Source organism: Bison bison, unplaced genomic scaffold (genome assembly GCF_000754665.1).
Source record: "Bison bison bison isolate TAMUID 2011002044 unplaced genomic scaffold, Bison_UMD1.0 scf7180017864184, whole genome shotgun sequence".
NCBI classification, from domain to species: Eukaryota; Metazoa; Chordata; class Mammalia; order Artiodactyla; family Bovidae; genus Bison; species Bison bison.
Genome location: NW_011494756.1, coordinates 905,372 through 923,472, shown reverse-complemented (window position 1 = coordinate 923,472; position 18,101 = coordinate 905,372). Strand labels below are relative to the sequence as shown.

Sequence of the window (18,101 nt, the reverse complement as noted above, 5' to 3'; positions counted from 1 at the left end):
GTCATTGAGAGCTCCTCAGCAGGAGGTTTTGTAAGGACTCAAGTGTATAGCACCATTTTTTCCATTTCTAGAGAAATGTTTAATGCAAAAACTTTGGTGTATATAATACGTCTGGGTGATTGTGACAGATATGGAGAAATCGTGGCTTCAGCTACAGATGGATCAGGGTTCAGGTTCCGACTTCTCTGCTTAACCAATTTGCACTTCTTTAACATAACTGAGCCCCAGTTCCTTCATCCACTGATCTACTGCCAGTTTTGTCGGGCTGTTGTGAGGGTTAGATGTCGGGCATGGGGGAGCATGTCGCAGATTCTCAGCAGGTGACACCTGCGATGCCATTCGTGGCTGTCGGACCTGCCAGGTGAGGAGCTGCTTGGCTGGATCACCTGCCTTTGAACCTGGTTGCCAGACCTCCCAGCACTTAGACCCTCAGAATCGCAGAGGAGTCAACCAGTTCAGGTTTTCTGCCTGCTCTGTCTTTCCACCAGTCTCAACTGTGGCCTCGTTTTATTTGGTTCTAGATTTTGAGCAGTAGGTAGAGCGAGTAAGAGATCAGGCTGCTCTGGGCAGAGGCAGGAGGCAGGTGAGGAGTGCCTGGCCTCTGACGCCTTCGTTTAATTTCATTGCAGTTTTATTTATTACCCTATTGTTGCTCAGTTGCGTTAGACTCTTTGCAACGCCCTGGACTATAGCCCTCCAGACTCCTCTGTCCATGGGATTTTCCAAGCAAGAATTCTGGAGTGGGTTGCCATTTCCTTCTCCAGGGGATCTTCCCAACCCAGGGTCACACCAGCATCTCCTGCGTCTCCTGCCTTGGCAGGCAGATTCTTTACCACTGTGCCACCTGTTAAGGTAATGCATGTGCGCAGTGAGTCATAACAGCTACAAGGCTTATGGTAAAGCCAACAGTCTTCTCCCTAGTGATTTCTATTCCCTATGCATATTGGGTAGCTGCTCCTTTATTACCGCGGCGTCTCTAAGTAACAACCTCATATTGCTGCGTTTTATTTTTCAATTTTAGAGATTCCTTTTTAATGTCTTACAGTGAAAACTTAGAGACTTAGTCTCTCTATCCATATATACACATCTCTGATCCTTTTTCTACAGTCCCATCACAGTTTTTGGTTAAATGTTCACTGTATAACCTATTGTTTTTTGTAAAGTAATTAATTGGTTTATTTGTTTGCTTTTTTCCCTGTGTACCCATCGTGGTTCATCCCTGTCTCCTGCAGGGTTTTAAATGCCTCTCAGCAGTGTGGTGAGCTGGGCTGGACCCTCTGTTGGCTCATTTTTCTTGTACTTCCTGAGCCTCTGACCCCTGCCCCAATCTGGATTAGCTGCCTGCCAGGCCTCTGCACCCTCACCATCCTGGGATCGCCCTTCACCATTTCCGTTTGCCTTCCTCTGTCTTGGAGCTCCTGGTCCTGAGGTCCTGTGACTTCCTTTTTCTTGGTTTACTCCCTCATTCTGGTGGAGCACACGCTTCAGTAGCTTTTCTGAGAAAGAATGCGCTGGAGATAACTGTCTGGCCAAATGGTACGTCAGGAAAAGTATTTTGTCCCCCATAGTAATTGGTAGTTTGGGTGTAGAGTTGTGGGTAGCAGATCACCTTCCCTCAGAACGCGGACGGCGTCGCTCTGTTTTCTTGCAGTCTCCTTCGTCTCTATTGAGTATCTCATCCTTCGTATGTGGCCTGCTTTGTTTCTAGACAGTGTGTCTCAGATGTGAGTGGTTTTTGTTCATTATTGAGGTAACCCTTTAAATGGAGCAAATATTATCTTTCATCCTGTGAATTTTTCAAAATTTCCCACCCCTCTTTTTTTTTTCTTCCTGACTTCTTTTTTGTAGTATTTACATGTGAGTCCCTGGTTTTTGTCTCGCTTCATTGTTATTTTGTTTCAATCTCAGGGAAATTTCCTCAACTACCTCTTCTACTCTTTAACCAAAACTAAAATATTCTGCCACATTTTAATTTCTTTTGTTAACAGCGCCCTGCTGGAATTTCATGGATGCAACGTCTTCTATCATCTCACCAATGGTGATAACTATATATGTATGTTTTTTTTTTCCCTGCATCAACCCCGTTTTCTCCAATTTCCTTTCTTATTTGTGCCTCTGCCCGTTTTCAGCTTGGAGGCTTTTCTCTGAGATCTGATGACCCTATGTGTTGTGTTTAAGAACCAGACACTTGAAAGCTGTTTTTTAAAAAATATTTATTTATTTGGTTGCACCGGGTCTCAATCGCATGTGGGATCTTTAGTTGCAACATGTGGGATCTTAGTTCCCTGACCAGGGATCGAACCCAGGCCCCCTGCATTGGGAGTGTGGAGTCTTACCCACAGGACCACCAGGGAAGTCCCAAAGCTGTTGATAAGCTGTGTGTATACATGTGTGTATATGTGGAGGGGGAATGTACCACGATAGCCCTGGCTGTCTCTTTGGGGAGCACCTGATGTTGCTATCTGTAGGTTTTCCTCCTGGACGTGTCTTTCTCCCCAGAGATGAGTTCCCTGGTTTGCAAGGCTGGCTTCCAGAGTTTGAGAGCGTGTCAGGGAAGGGGCCTGGGGCCTCCACAGTCACCGTATTCATTCTTGCCCTTCATCTTCCTGCTGTTCAGGCTCTTGCCTCACTGTCCATCTCCCCTCAACACAGTGGTCTCTAAGTGGGGCTGTGGAGCCATTGTTTTCCCTTGAGAGTAAATGCCCTCTTTTCTGCAGAGGTTAGGGGGTGAAGGGCATGGTGATGGCCTGATGGGGGGTTCTGGGCCTGCCTGCTTCCTGATGTTCTAGGTCAGACTGTGCCCCTGAGCCCAGGTCCCCAAGCCGCCTGGGGCTCCGGCCGTAGCTTGTCCTGCTTCTTGTGGGAGAGTCACACCCTTTTATTCCTCTACCATTGACGTCACAGGCTGTCAGCAACACGCAGGCAGCGTGGGTGTTCGGAACACCTGCCCTGTGTGAGCCCTTCTGTTTAACACAGTCAGCACCTGTCTTGGGGACCCCCATCCCAGCATCGCCTGGAAGGTCTTAGGAAGCTGACAAGAGGTCAGGACCTCCATGTCACCTTCTTGTGGGACCGATGGGGAAACTGAGGCCTGAGCAGGGGAGGCCTCACCTGGGTCCAGGGAGGTGGTAACAGAGGTGAGGCTCAGCCCAGGCCTCCCAGCCTCCAGCCCAGGCTCTTCCCGGAGCCTCTGGGTACCAGCCCTGTGCCCGGGCCTCATGCCCCACTGATGTCTGTTGAGAGAGTGAAAGACACGACAGCTTGGGATCTGCCGCGCAATGTGCTGGTCATCTTAGTGATGGTCCTTCCAGAACATTCTGTGGTGAGTTGCCTGGGGGACCTTTGGTGACTCAGTGACCTCACCATCCACCCCTCATCCTTAGTCCTGCATGGGATTCAGGTAACGTGTATGAGCACCTCCCCGTGTAGCCAGCCCTGTGCTAGGTGCAGGGAGGAAGCAGTGGGTTCCAGGGTCAGGACGTCGGCCGATGGGGGAAGCGGACAAAGCAGCTGACAGAGAGAGCGCAGGCTGGGCAGGGCTGGGTGAAAGCGGGTGATCATGGAAGGCAGCCTGGAGGAAGTGGCACTTGGGCCCGCTGGTGACGGGTGAGTGAAGTTGGAGTTGGCTCAGGAAGAAGGCAGGAAGGGAGTCCTAGGTGGGTGGAACAGCATGAGCAAATATCAGGAAGCCTTCGGCAGCTCAGAGGTGCATGGTGTGCTGTGCTGCGGGAAGGTGAGGTCGTGGCACCGACGGGGCCTGGCCTGGAGGGGGCGCCATAGCCTCGAGTTCTGCATGCATGCTACATACAGGGTCACCAGCTTGGCCCTTGGTGAAGGTCTCAAGGGGCCTTTTGTGAAGTGTTTGGTGGGCGGGTGTGTGTTCTGGCAAGCCGTGACTTCTGGGGAAGTTTCCGCAAAATCTTTCTGGCTATAGGAGGCCTAATTTTTGGGAGAAAGAACACAGAAACCTTTCAACTGTCCTTTGCAGCCTCAAGTCGTATCTGGTCTGCCGTAGCGATTGAAACGAGCATTTAAATAGAAGATGAGGACTGAATGTTCCTGGTTTTAAAACATTTCCCAGGAAAAACAAATGTTTGAAAGTTAAACATTTTGGCTATTAGGAGGAAACAGAAGAAAAATTGCATTTGCCTTTTAAATATGGGCACTTGTGTTGGGTTATAAATCCAGAGCTTCCCACACAGGGCCTGAGCCGGCCAGCCTGCAGCTTGGCAGAGGGGCCACCCTCCCAGGACCGTCTGTCCCACAGTGGGGGTCTGAACACCCAGGTCTGGCCAGGCAGTCTGGATTCCGGTGCTACTCTGTGACCCCAGGCATGTGACCTAACTTCCTTAGATCTGTTTTCTCATCTCCATCTTCCCAGCTCCCATCTCTGGATTTCCTGGTGACAGAGTGACATGAAAGCGTGAGTCATTCAGTCGTGTCCAGCTCTTTGCGACCCCATGGACTGTAGCCCGCCAGGCTCCTCTGTCCGTGGAAATCTCCAGGCATGAATACAGAGTGGGTAGCCATTCCCTTCTCCAGGGAGTGTTCCTGACCTAGGGATTGAACCTGGGTCTCCCGTGTTGCAAGCAAATTTTTTACTCTCTGAGCCACCAGGGAAGCCCTGAGAATACTGGATTTCCTGGTAAAGCATGGCATTTCATCCTCCTTCCAGCCCTAAAGACAATGATGACAGCTGCCATCTGGGTTGTATAAATCCTGCCTTTGAGTATTCTGAATTCTGACTTGGTATCTTGGAGGCTGGCTGGCCCCAAGTCTCTGGCGGGACTAGCCCTCCAGAGTTTACTCATTGACAAGAAGAGTAAGGACTTGGTTCTGAGCATACCTTTCAGAAGCAAACCAGCCGATCCAGAGTTCTCCAGCCCCACCCACCCCCAGCCCCCAGCCACGCCCTCTCCAAGGTTCTTGTATGCTGTCCTGGTCCCCCCAGGGCCGGGAGCAGACATCGAGGATCAACCGTCTCCCCCAGAGCCCATCTGCCTTATTCACTAGCTCATCTTCCACCCCCTTGTCCTGTTTTTAGGGATTTGTGAGTATAAACTTCCTCCTCAGGACAGTAATTTCCAAGTCTGCGAGTCTTACCACCCCTGATTAAAACAACCCCCTGTTTAAGTGCAATACAGGGGCTTTACCTGTCTTCCCCGATTTGATTTTTCTAAGAACTCTGTGAGGAGCTCTGAACATTCCACCTTTATGGGTGAGGATGCTGGGGCTCAGAGAAGTGATGGTTTTCCCTCCAGGCCAGATAGCCAGGAAGCGGAGGTGGGGTCCAGCTTTGCTTTCTAAGGGTACCTAGAAGCATCGAGTGTGAATTGCTGATCACAGTGCCCGGCACAGGGCAGCACAAACCAGCGTCTGTGGGGAGCACAGCCTCTGCGGCGTGCTGCCTCGCTCAGCCCTGCCCTTGTCCTAGGCTCCCATCTTCAGCCTCCCCTGCCCGCTCGTGCTGCACTCAGAATTCCCTTCCTGCATCGCCGGCCCGTGTCCTCCATGCGTGCACGGCAGTGGCATGCGGGTACCCAAGCCATGTGCAGCCCCCATGATGGCTCGAGGCTGGCTCCGCATTCCAGAGTTACTCTAGACCGCGTGCCATCCCAAAAAGTCTGCTCACGTGACTCTCCCAGACATCGGCAAGTGTTTAAACACAGAACTGTCAAAGACGCACTAAAAATGCAATCAGAGATCGTTAACGCTGTCTCTTTATTCCAGTCCCCTCTGCTGTTTTCTGCGAGCCGGGGATGTGCGGGTGGGGGAGCCGTAAGGGGGTATTTGTCTGATTGCCGCTGCATTCAGACACACTAAAACTCCACCGGGCTCCATACGCTGCTCCGGGAACAACGTAGATTATGGAGAAGCTTGCATGTATCTTGTTGAATTTAACAGATTATGCAGTTGGAAGGCAGTGTTTTCTGTTAAATGAGATGGGGAAGTGTTAGCGAGAAAGAATTGTAACCTTTTGGAGGAAGATTAATCTTGGAAGCGCAAGTAGTGGATTTTGTTCGCATCCCTCTCTGCCCTGAGCCCCGCACACACTCGCTGCTGTGTGCATGCCACGTGTGGGTGTGTGTCTATTTGGACATAGATGGCCAGTGAAAAGTTAAAACGATATGGTCATCTTCCAGTGCTCTGCTGATGAATACCTGATGGGTCTTTTTCACCACCCACAAAGCCATGGCCCGCAAATGCCAAGATCTCAAGTGAGCTGGCTGAGAAGAAAGGAAGCATTTTGGAAAGACGGGCTGAATGTTACCACGCAGAATACAAATGCCTAACAATGCTCACCAGTTCTGAAAAGCCGGGAGGTTTCCATGAGAACTTGCTGCTTCTCCCAGACCTGAGGCTGGGAGACCACCCCCTGGCCCACCCAGCGAGGCCCACCTGGCCCAGGAGCTGAGCAGACCCGCAGGTCCCCATGCCACTCTCCCCGAATGTCCTGTCTTTTGAGTCCCCACCTCACCCTGTGTGTCCTCCTAGAGGCTGGCTGGTGTGACTGCTATTCTGTGTGCCTGAAAAATAAGCCACGCCAGGACAGTTGGAGGAAAAATTTGGAGGAAAGGGAGGGATCCAGCTAGAGAGAGATCAGTTGGTATAAAGGAGGCAGAGCTATCTCAAGATGGGTGGATTGATTTATAAATGCCTCCATCTGTCCGTAATCCTCTCATCTTTGTCCACCCATCGGCTCTCTCACCCACCCATCCCTCATCCACCCAGTGATCGTCTACCCCTGAGAAGCAGTGTAGCATGACAGTGCTGATTCAGGGTGACTTCGATGAGGCCGAGCTACAAAGACTAAATGTCCAGTACCCTCTGTGCTTGTGCATCACTTTATTATGGATTTGTGTAACCTTTCTGAGCCTCTGTTTTCCCAATTGTAAAATGGGGATAGTGGCTTAAGTGTCTTTGAAGGTTAAATAGCTGGTGAGTTGCTACATTCAGACAGATGTGCTTGGGGCTGGACCTCCAGCTCAGGAGGATGTGGGGCTGGGAGGTCTCTGTGTTCACACACGGATGAGCCCCCTGCCTCCAGGCTGCACGGCACCCATGTTTTAGAGAGACCAGATGGTATTTGAAGGTGTCATGACGGCTTGTTGGGGCTCCTGCCCCCGCCTGGCTTTGTGTACAGGAGCTCGTTCTCCCCTGGGAGGGAAGAAGCCTCAGTCACCTCCTCTGATCCGAGGTGGGAGGAGCCGGAGAGAGCCGACCGTCTCCTGCCCACTCCCCAGTCCCTGGTAGTCGGGAGCTGCGGAAATAAATGAAACTGTACGGTTGGAGTTATTTGCTAATTTGCTTAAGCAACACTCCCAGTCTGAGACATGACATAAATACATTAGTCGGGAAGGCACTTGGGGTGGGACGGATGGGTGATGTGATAGAAACGCAGAGAACCAGCGCTGGAAGGCAGTTGTGGTGGCCGCTGCTCCAGCCGTGACTCCAGTGCAGCGAGGAGCTGGCCTGCTGGCCTTGAAAGAATCTGAGCTGCTGACCCGGAGGTGTGGGGTCAGCTGGACCAGCGCCTAGCATCACTTGCCCCACTCATCTGCTGTGGGACCTCAGGCCCCTGACGTGGGAACCTGGCTCCCCAGTTACGAGACCAGAGGTCACTGAACCTGCCTCGGGAGCACCCAGCCTGTTTCCAAGGGTGGCTGGCCTGACAGCAAGGTCCAGGAAGTGGCGGGTTTCTCTCTGTGATGCCCTCAGGCCCTCTCCCCTCCTCACCGGCAGCCCGAGCATCACTGGAGGTTGGGGGAGGGGTCTCTGCACCGTGTCACCTGGGGTCCTGGTGGGGCCTTTGATTTCCCGATTTCTGCTGGGACCTGCTTGGGCTGGAAGTGGGTGAAGCCCTCATATCTCCTGTCTGCCCCCGAAGCTCTCCTGCGAGGGGAACAAGCAGACTGCTCAGCACTCCTGGGCCAGGCCTGGATGACAGATAGGAAGGTGGGTGAGGCAGGAGGCAGAGGGGCCTTACGGAGCTCAGAGCGTGGTCTTGTTGGCAGCCGAGGGGCAGAGGCCAGGTCTGTCCCCTTCTTGTCTCCAGGGACTGTGGCCGGGCCATAAGCCCCAGTGCCTTAAAATGAGTGCAGCGGGCCCGGGTGTCAGTGGTAGAGACAGGTTGGGACTGCGCCAAACTGACCTCTGCTTCTTGCCTGAAGGAGGCATAGGTACCTAGCACTTGCCTGGGCCAAGACTGTGAGATTTAAAATGGATCGATTTCTAGAAAACAGAAAGAATGACATTTTACTGAGAGTTTCTCTAATTTTTAACGTTGGTGACAAATTGAAATTTTAAAAAGACGAGAAAGTTTTTTTTCGCCGAACAGTATGTCAGTGGGCAGGGCTGGCCTGCGGGCTTCTAGTTGCAAACTCTGGCCCAGGGAAGCCGACTCTGTTTTGAACCTCAAAAGCCTTTTTGTGTTTCCATTCATTGGCTTGCCTGATCCCAGAACAGTCTTGCAAGGTAGACATTTTTCTTCCCATATCATGGGTGAGGAAACAGAGGTCCGTTTAACAGAGGAGGTTAAGTCACATGGCTCGTTACTGTCTGAGCCCCAGCTGTCGGCCCTTAGAGCCCCCATGCCTGTCACTGGACAACCTCCCTGAGTTGACAAACACCAGAGAAGAGAGAATGCTATTTTTCTCCAACCTGTAGAGAAGTCTGGGGACTTCCTAGCAGTCCAGTGGTTAAGACTCTGCCTTCCGGTTCAATCCCTGGTCTGAGAACTAAGATCCCACATGCTGTGCAGTTTGGCCCAAAAAAAGAGATGTCTTTTTTTTGAGGGGGAGTGGGGTGACTGTGAGGCAATGATGAACAGACCAAGTGTCAGGAGAACCACTCACTGTGTAGCCCCCTGGTGAAGGGGCCTGAGACGGGCAGGCGGGGACCTGGGAGCAGGGTCTCCTTCCCGGGAGGAATTGGCCCGGACAGAAGAACCGGAGACAGAGAAGTCCTGAGAATGAGGCGGGGCCCCTGCAGCTCAGAGGCCCAGCAGGAAGCTGCCCAGCCCCCTCCTGCTGGTCTGGGGGAGCTTCAGTTGGCCGCCCAGCAGAAATGGGGGCAGGGAGACCTCAGGGTTGGTGATCAGAGGGCACCTGTCTGGAGGGAGGGTCACCTCTGCCAGGGCTCCCAGGGGCTCTTGCCTGCCACCCTTCCCCCAACTGCCCTGTGGCCTCCGGAAGCCAACAGCAGTGTCCCCTGTGTGTGTGTGTGTGTGTGTGTGTGTGTGTGTGTGTTGGCTCTGCAGGCAGCCTGCCCTATGAGTACAAGATCGTGATCGCTGGCAACCACGAGCTGACCTTCGACCAGGAGTTCATGGCCGACCTCATCAAGCAGGACTTCTACTACTTCCCATCCGTGTCGAAGCTGAAGCCCGAGAACTACGAGAATGTGCAGTCGCTGCTGACCAACTGCATCTACCTGCAGGACTCGGAGGTCACCGTGCGGGGCTTCCGGATCTATGGCTCCCCATGGTGAGTGTGAGGACGCCGTCCTGACCGCTGGTGATGGTGAAGCTATGTGAGAGTAGGGGGGATGGTGGAGCTGAGGCTGAGGGCTCAGAGGGAGGTGGGGCTGGGAGAAACCATGGAGAGAGGGCCAGCTGTCCCCTCACGCCGCGTGACCCTGGGCAGGTCACTGCCACTCTCTGAGCCTTGGTTTCCCCATATCTGACAGATAATTAGATATGCTATACTGGCTCACATTTAAACAGGAACTATTATTACCTTCATTTTCCAAGTGAGGAAACAGGGGCACAGAGAGGGTGAGGGTCTTGCTGAAAGTCACACAGCTAGGAATGGGCAGAGCTGAGATTAAATCCAGGCAGGTGGTTCCAGAATCCCTGCTTTTAACCATCATCCTACGCCAGGATCTCCCTATTGTCTGTCCCTCTGACACATGGAAGATGCTTGGGTGGAGGTAATGACTGATTAGCCAGACTGAGATGAGGCAGTCAGAATTTCCATGGAGGACCAAAGGCCTGGTTTACTGTCCTGGGGACAGCAGTTGTTTAAATCACCAGCATGCATCAAGACTTTGTTCCCTGTTGGAGACACAGAGCAATCAGGCCTTATCCTTAGGTTCACCTGGATGAGTGGGCATCAGGGTGAGAACAGGTCATGACTGGTCTCTGTGATGGTCAGTGTGTCCATAGTAACTCAAGTGATGGTGATGGTGGTGATGGTGGTGATGATGATGATGGTGAAGATAATGATGATGGTGATGATGGTAATGGTGGTTGTGGTGATAATGGCAGTGATGGTGAAGGTGATGGTGGTGGTGATGATGGTGATAATGGTGGTGGTGGTGAAGGTAATGATGATGGTGGTGATGATGGTGATGGTGGTGATGGTGGTGGTGAAGGTGATGGTGGTGATGGTGATGGTGCTGGTGAAGGTGATGGTGGTGGTGGTGATGGTGGTAGTGAAGGTGGTGGTGGTGATGGTGATAATGGTGGTGGTGGTGAAGGTAATGATGATGGTGGTGATGATGGTGATGGTGGTGGTAGTGATAGTGAAGGTGGTGGTGAAGGTGATGATGGTGATGGTGGTGATGATGGAGGTGGTGGTGATGGTGAACATGATGGTGGTGATGATGATGGTGATGGTGCTGGTGAAGATGGTGATGGTCCCGGTGAAGGTGACGGTGATGGTGGTGATGATGGTGGTGGTGATGGTGAAGGTGATGGTGATGGTGTGGTGGTGGTGGTGATAATGGAGGTGGTGGTAGTGATGGTGGTGGTGATGGTGGTGGTGAAGGTGATGGTGGTGGTGGTGATGGTGAAGGTGATTGTGATGATGGCAGTGGTGGTGATGGTGAAGGTGATGGCGGTGATAGTGATGGTCCTGGTGAAGGTGATGGTTAGGTGAAGGTGATGATGGTGATGGCGATGGTGCTGGTGCTGGTGAAGGTGCTGGTGATGGTGATGGTGATGGTGGTGGTGGTGGTGATAATGGCAGTGGGGGTGATGGTGAAGGTGATGGTTATGGTGAAGGTGATGGTGGTGATGATGATGGTGTTAAGATTACAATAATGGTGATGATGACAACAAACCATCCCTGGGCGATTACAGTCAGCTGGGCCCTGGGCTTAAGTCTTCATAAGAACTGTCTCTAATACTTGACCCCTGTGAGGACTCCTTTATTTTCCCTGTTCTACAGGTGGACAGACTGACTGGCCCTTGGAGGCCCAGCTGGCAGTGGCCACAAGATGCCAAGTACTGGCAGGGGGAGGAGGATACAAGGAAGGAGAGACCTCAGGGGCTTGAAAGAGTGGCTTGATCATGGAAGGGTCCCTGGAGGGGATGGTGTGACCAGAGCCACATAGGAGGAGAGGGGCATTCCCAGGCGTGGAGGGTGACAGGGCCTGAGGCTGTGCCATCAGCCAGAGCAGCGCACTTAGGGAGCTGATGATCCAGGGGACACGGGGTCTGTCCGGGTGCAGAGTCTTCAGGGAGAGCAGCTGCCAACTGAGAGTAGCCAGGAAGCCTGGGCTGCCCCCACTGACGCGGCAGGTGACCCCTGCTGCCTGGATGCTGCGGGTGGGTTTAGGACATGGTCCCACCCTGCCAAGGCTCCCTCAAGGGGCAGGGGTGAGATGCCGGGCTGTCCTTGAGCCCCTAGAGGTGCCTGCGTTCACCTCCCCAGTCCTCATCATGTACAGGGTCTCCACAAACCCTCCTGGGAGCCTATGGGATCCCAGACAAGGTCTGGTATGGCACTCAGGTGTGATGAGCTCGGGGCCAAGGCTGGGAGACAAGGTGGCCGAGTCAGGCCGTGAGAGCTCAGACCAGAAGGGGAGGTGTGTTTAGGCTAAAAAGCAGAAGGAGGTGGTTGTCGGAGGAGGAACTGGGGTAAACGGAGGCCTGGAGGTGATGGGAGGACCGGAGTGTGAGGTGCAGGTGGGGAGGCGGGGAGATGAGGGTCAAGGGTCCGGAGGGTCAGGTGTCAGCCCGGGGACTCTGGGCTGGATCTCTTTGCCCAGTGGTCTCCCACCGCCTGTCTCCTCTGCACACTCACATACCCATACACAAACACACAACATTTTTTTTTTTTAAACTTGTATTCCTTAGAAGTTAACAGCATGGCTTTGGGACCAAACTGCCTGGGCTCAACTCTTGGCCTCACTTCCTATGGGCTGTGTGACCCTGGGCGAGTCGCTTAACCTCTCCTTGCCTCTGCAAAATGGGAATAACGGGCACCTCCCATGGAGAGTGGTTGTAAAGCTGTCAGGAGGGTTCAGCTGAGCCGAGTGGCTGCACCAAGCTTTCCATGGACAGAGACACCATTCTTGTTCTTTGCTGTGTGGAGCCGCCCCCCCTTCCCCTCCTGCCCCCTCCCCAGAGCCCAGCGTGTGGGATGGAGCACGGCAGGGCCAGGGGGCAGCAGGCGTCACTCAGTGTCCTTCCTGTCCCACCCAGAGCAGCTCGATGCAGCCCCACAGCTGGGCTCCAAAGAACCCCTTTGACAGCCAGCTCCCCAGGCTCCTGGCCAGGCTGCCAGGCCAGCCCTGTGGCCTCTCTGCCAGCTCGAGGCCACGTGCTAGAGCTGCTGAGGCCTGGATGAGGCTGCTGTCGGCCTTGCTGGGGTCCGGCTGCAGCATGCTCCAGCTGCCCCTGGTCTCTGCTTTGCCTTTTGTGACCCCAGAACCAGCAGCTGTGGACCTCAAGTTGCAGGTCCCCCGGAGCCTGAAAGGGGTGAGCATCTTCTCCTTGACCCTTACTTTTCTTCCTAGCTGGGTGCACACCTCCCTCCACCCCATGCCTTGGCGGGCCCAGCCCCAGGCTGCGGGAGTGGGAGGGGCTGCAGGACAGAGAAGGGACCTCGCGCAGGGCTTGGTGAGATCCAGGAGGGCTCCCTGTGGGAGGGGGTATTTGAAGGAGGCATGGTGTTTCTGTAATGGCATCACTGACTCAATGGACATGAGTTTGAGTAACTCTGGGAGTTGGTGATGGACAGGGAGGCCTGGCGTGCTGCAGTCCACGGGGTCACAGAGAGTCAGACACGACTGAGCAACTGAACGGAACTGAATTGGTGTTTCTGTGGGCTGAGGAGGTGGGAAGGAGCCACTGTTACGTGCTGGGCCCTGTCAGACTCTTCTTGGGCTGCTGTTGGTTCATAGCCCTTGACACAGACAGAGGGCTAAAGGGCATCTCATCTGCATTCCAAGATGCAGGCCAGGAGCTGGCATTCCATGCAGCAACCCCAGATTCCCTTGGGCCCTGTCTGGGGCTGGGAGCAGGGGAGATGTGGGCTCCTGTGCTGGGGAAGTCTCCCTGAGTTTCTTTGCGTGAACCAGTTGTTTGCATCTGCTTTCCGGCATCATGGAGTTAATCCTGACTTCCCGCTGCCGCCTTACCCCCCTGGGACTTGCGTGCCTGGGAAGGCGGGCCCCTGCCACCATGCCCGCTGGCATCTCAGCTACAGTTGTGGTTGGGCAGTGGAGTGGTGAGGGAAGGGCTGTTCAAACTGCGGCTTATCACCACTTCTTCGCTGTGTGACTCTGGGCAAGTACCTTAGCCTCTCTGGTCCATCTGTCTAGGAAAATGATCCTAACTCCCTTATAGGGAGGCTGTGAGGTCTGTGCGGACCCGTCCAGATGGAGGCTATGCCCAGAGTGAGGCCTTGAAGGTTGATTGTGTTTATTACTGCTGCGGTGGAGACCAGGACAGAGGGAGCTGTGTTCCTGCTAGTACTTCAGCAGCCCCCAGGGGAGGGCCAGGCTTGCAATCACTTCATTTAATGCAAGGGCAGGTAGAAGCCCAGGTGAGGATGCAGCTTGCCCAGGCCCCCGGTGGGTGGTTCTCCTGACTCTCTGTCTGCTCCATGTTGGAGGCCCCTTTATGAAGACCTACTGTGCGCCAGGCATGGAACAACATGCTCTTCGTGTGTTCCTGGGTTCTCTGAACAGCCTCAGGACGCACCTCACACCTGCCTTGTTGGCCCGTGCGAACACTGAGATCTGGGGATCAGAGTGACGTTCTCATGATCAGTTCATTCATTGATCAGGTGATTGCCCTGGGGGTGTGCCATGAGCCAGGCACACACAGCTCCTGCAGTCACAGGCTTTTCATGCTCGTGGGAGGCATGTCAACCACCAACTCCTTGATTCAACAAAAATCGCGAGGAGCTCTAGGGGCTGGGGTTGGGGAAGGCTCCCCACGGGAGAGCCATAGGTACAGGCAGCTCTGTACCTATGTGGCAGGGTGTGGCAGGCAGAGGGAACAGCCCTGGTGAGGGCCAGACAGAGGGCCGTGGGCACACTGGGGTGGAGTGTGGCTTCCAGGGTCTCGGAGAGAGCAGACGCCAGAGGCTGGGCCGTCGGGTGGGCTGGAGGCTGCCGTGGTGGGTGGTGGCCTCCCCCTGGGCTCCCGGTACTCTCTGCCTGTAGCCAGTGTCCTGAGCCCCTGGGGACCTGGCACGTTACATCCAAGGCCTGGAAGGGACACTCGTGTGCTCGTGTGTGCTGGGCTGGTGCTTAGTCACGCTTGTACCTTGGGCCCAGACACACAGGGCCATCCCCACTGTCCCGACTCTCACTCCTCGTCTGACCTCAGCATGTCGCGTCTCTGAGCCTCTGTCTCCCTTCTGAGCGAGGGGGCCATAGCATCTTCTCTGTGCCGCCCCGGGTGAAGCGCACGGTGGAGGGGCAGTGAGCAGTCCCCAGAGGGGGTTCCCGGCCAGAGAGCCTCGTGGCCTGGCTGCTGACTCTGCCTGATTCGAGGGCAGGGGGTCTGTGTGCCGCCCCCTCCAACTGTCTGTCGAGGGAGAGGCAGGGTGAGCTCGCCCCCAGTGCCAGCCACCTGGGCACAGGCCGCTTGGAGGGGGCAGACAGCAAAGCTGATGGTGATTATTATTAAATTCAGATATTCCGGGTTTTCCTTTTCTTTTTCCTGTGCCCTTAACATATTGACTACCATGTGGAAGACAGGCGACTTTAGCAGCATCATAACACCAGCAGGCAGGGATCAGGGATCAAATAAACTGGTAGCCCTGAGTAGCCTAATATCGATGGCATCTGGGGTGTGTGGGCAAAGCTGCCCGGGGCTGAGGGGCAGACCTAGTCTGTGTTGTCCGAGGAGGCAGATCAGGGACAAGAGGCAGTCTCATCAGTGTGGGAAATCTATCCCACAGGTGGGAGCCCAGAGGAGAGGCAGTGTGGCTTTGCTGAGTGGTGAGCTGCCTGCTACAAGGGGCATGCAAGCAGAGATACACTGTGGTTGGGCCTGGTGTCCTCCCACCCTCTCCCCTTCCTAGAGGGCCACCATTTCTCTGCCTGAGGCTGATGGTTCCCTGTAGGTGGCGGGATGCACCGGCCAGCTCTCGGGGAGGTCCTTTTGGTGCTGGACTTGGGAGGTCAGGAGTGGGACCGGGCTGGCCTTGATATTGAGAACTCACCGAAGTCAGCCGGGAGGAGGAAGCAGACAGAAAACTCACAGTTATCACGACTGGCCTTTCCTTTAAGGACGACCAACCGGAGATGCTCTGCTTGGGAGACCAGTGGGTCAGACTTGAGCGGTTCCACTTCTTGTCCGACACACACTTGGAGGCCCACAGTGGCCGTCGGGTGCCTGGCCCCCTTCGGGGGAGAGGGCCCAAGAATGGATCCAGCCTGGCTCTTCCCCCCACGACAGGGCACCATTAGCAACCCCACTTTGCAGGATGGTCAGAGGCAGAGAGAGAAAAATGTTTTAATCTGAGTATGCCCTCTGCAATATTTTAAATGTCAAAAATGGAAGTGTTTTTGCTCAGTCATGTCTGACTCTTTGAGACTCTGTGGACTGTAGCCCACCTGGCTCCTCTGTCTGTGGGATTTCCCAGGCAAGGATACTGGAGTGGGTAGCCATGCCCTTCTTCCAGGGCATCTTCCAGACCCAGGAAACGAACCCAGGTCTCCTGCATTGCAGGCAGGTTCTTTACCATCTGAGCCACCAAAATGTACTTACACTAAAAAAAAAAAAACTATATATTGTTTGCCTGAAATTCAATTTAATGGGGAGATCGTCTGGCCACCCTAATCCTGAGATAGCTGGGTTCTGCTTGCTTTTTGAATGTTGTAAAAATGGGCTCATGTGCTGTACCATGCCTGCTTTTTTGACTCAATGTTATATTTTTAAGATTCCTCCAGGCCATCATGTGCAGCTGTGCTTGGGTCTTTTTTCCTTGCTGTGTAGGATTTCACCGTATGAATATTTCATGACTTATTTATCCATTCTACAAATAGGCCCATTATAAATAATATTACTGTGAACATCCTACATGTATCTTGGTGCACAGAGAGAGATACTCTTGAATGAGGATGCCCCCCCAACACACACCTAGGAATGGGGTGGTCAGGAGAGCCTCCGCATAGCTCTTCAGTGGAGGCCAAGAGGCACAGTCACTTGTCCCGCCCCTCTGCGAGCACTTTGTGCGACTTGTAAGTTGTGCCCATCTGGCGGCTGGGTTGGTATCACTATGTGGTCTTCACTTGCGTTCCCTTGATGACCTGTGAGGCTGAGAATCTTGGCCACTTAGCTTTCTTCTTTTGTGATGGGCTCAGGTCTTCTGCCCGTTTAAAAACCCCATAGACCATGGCCTGCCAGGCTCCTCTGCCCATGGGATTCTCCAGGCAAGAATGCAGGAGTGGGCTGCCACGACCAGAAGGTCTTCATTTTGGTGCAAAGTGAAGTCGCTCAGTCGTGTCTGACTCTTGGCGACCCCACGGACTGTAACCTAGCAGGCTCCTCCGTCCATAGAATTTTCCAGGCAAGAGTACTGGAGTGGGTGGCCATTTCCTTCCCCAGGGGATCTTCCCGACCCAGGGATCGAACCTGGGCCTCCTGCATTGCAGGCAGACGCTCTACCATCTGAGCCACCTGGGAAGCAGCCTAAGCAGTCAGAGGTCTGTGTTTTTCTTTGTGGCTAGCGCTTTCTGTGTCCTATTTAAGAAAGCCCTCCCTTGAAGTCATGAATGTGTTTCCACATCATCTGAGATCTTCACGGTTTAGCCTTTTCTGTTTAGGTGTTAGCTCCACTGGCCGTGATCGCGCTGATGGCGTGAGGTAGGGATCCCATTTGGGGATTTTCCGCGTGGCCTGGCACGCATATGGAGTTCGTCCTTCCCGGCTGCTCCATGTTGCCCTTCTCACCCGACAGGCGGGGAGCTGTGTCCGGGCTGTCTCCAGCCCCTTCAGTCCACTTGGCTCCAGGACCACACTGTCTTAATTACCCTGGCAACCGATTTCTTTCAAGTCTCTCTTCCTGACCAGAATAATTGAAGCTCCAGGAAAGCAGGGACCTGTCTTCTGGGGGGCAGGGCGGGGTGGTGTCATATCACCACATCCTCCGTCCAGCCCAGTATGGGAGGGATGAAGGTCTCCCTGGGAGCCACAGGCTTGTGTGGCCACCCTCCCAGGGCACCGTGACTTTCTAGAAGTCATGTCTGGTCTCCTCAGATGCAGACTGGGCATTGGGCACTGAGCCTTGGCCCAGAGCAGCTGAGAGGAAGGGAGCGGGAACCAAGCGCAGAAGAAGAGGAAGAGCTCAGCTGTTACAAAATCCTAAGTGTTAGGAAAAAAAAATTCCGTATACATACCGTATTCATTTATGGGTTTTGGATGCATTTTTTGTTCTCATTTAACTGAAAACGGCCTTGATTTTTTTTTTTTAAGGAGTGAGAGAGGGAGTGAAGTTGGCACGCAGCTAGTCCATCTGGTCTAATTACGTCTGGTATTTTGAAAGAAGGCATCTACACCAGCTGAGACAGGAAACTTTGAGAAGTGGCGGCCGGGCCACTGCTGGGCGTCTGGGCTGGGATCCTGCTCGGTGGCTTGGAGGCCTGGCTGCCTGCGGGCAGGGCAGGGCCTGGGGGCAGCTGAAGGCTGAGGGTCCAGCGCTCTGCAAACCGCCAGCATGAGCGGTGACCTCGGGTCAGGTCTTGGCTTCTGGGAAATGACAGCGGGCAGTCCCCTTGTGCAGGGGTGTTCTTAGGAGTCAGGTCTTTGGCGTAAGATGCTTGGCACACACGGGAGTCCCACCCACCCCCAAACCTTTCCAGCTACGGCCTCGACTGCCCAGAATGGGGGCTGGGGGAGGTTGTCTACCTACAGC

The 18,101-nt window shown here is 54.0% G+C and overlaps 1 protein-coding gene and 1 non-coding gene across 2 annotated transcripts in view; one reads left to right on the top strand and one right to left on the bottom strand.

Annotated features, from left to right (window-relative positions):
- Nucleotides 1-18,101, top strand: part of MPPED1 (metallophosphoesterase domain containing 1) — a 65,220-nt gene that overhangs the window by 29,430 nt on the left and 17,689 nt on the right. Inside the window, exon 3 of the mRNA XM_010843634.1 lies at nucleotides 9,260-9,485. Within this exon, the coding sequence (XP_010841936.1) occupies nucleotides 9,260-9,485 (226 nt within the window). The remainder of the gene's footprint in view (nucleotides 1-9,259; nucleotides 9,486-18,101) is intronic.
- TRNAC-GCA lies at nucleotides 16,802-16,873 on the bottom strand. Its single transcript has one exon. It is a non-coding gene; the product is annotated as a tRNA-Cys (tRNA).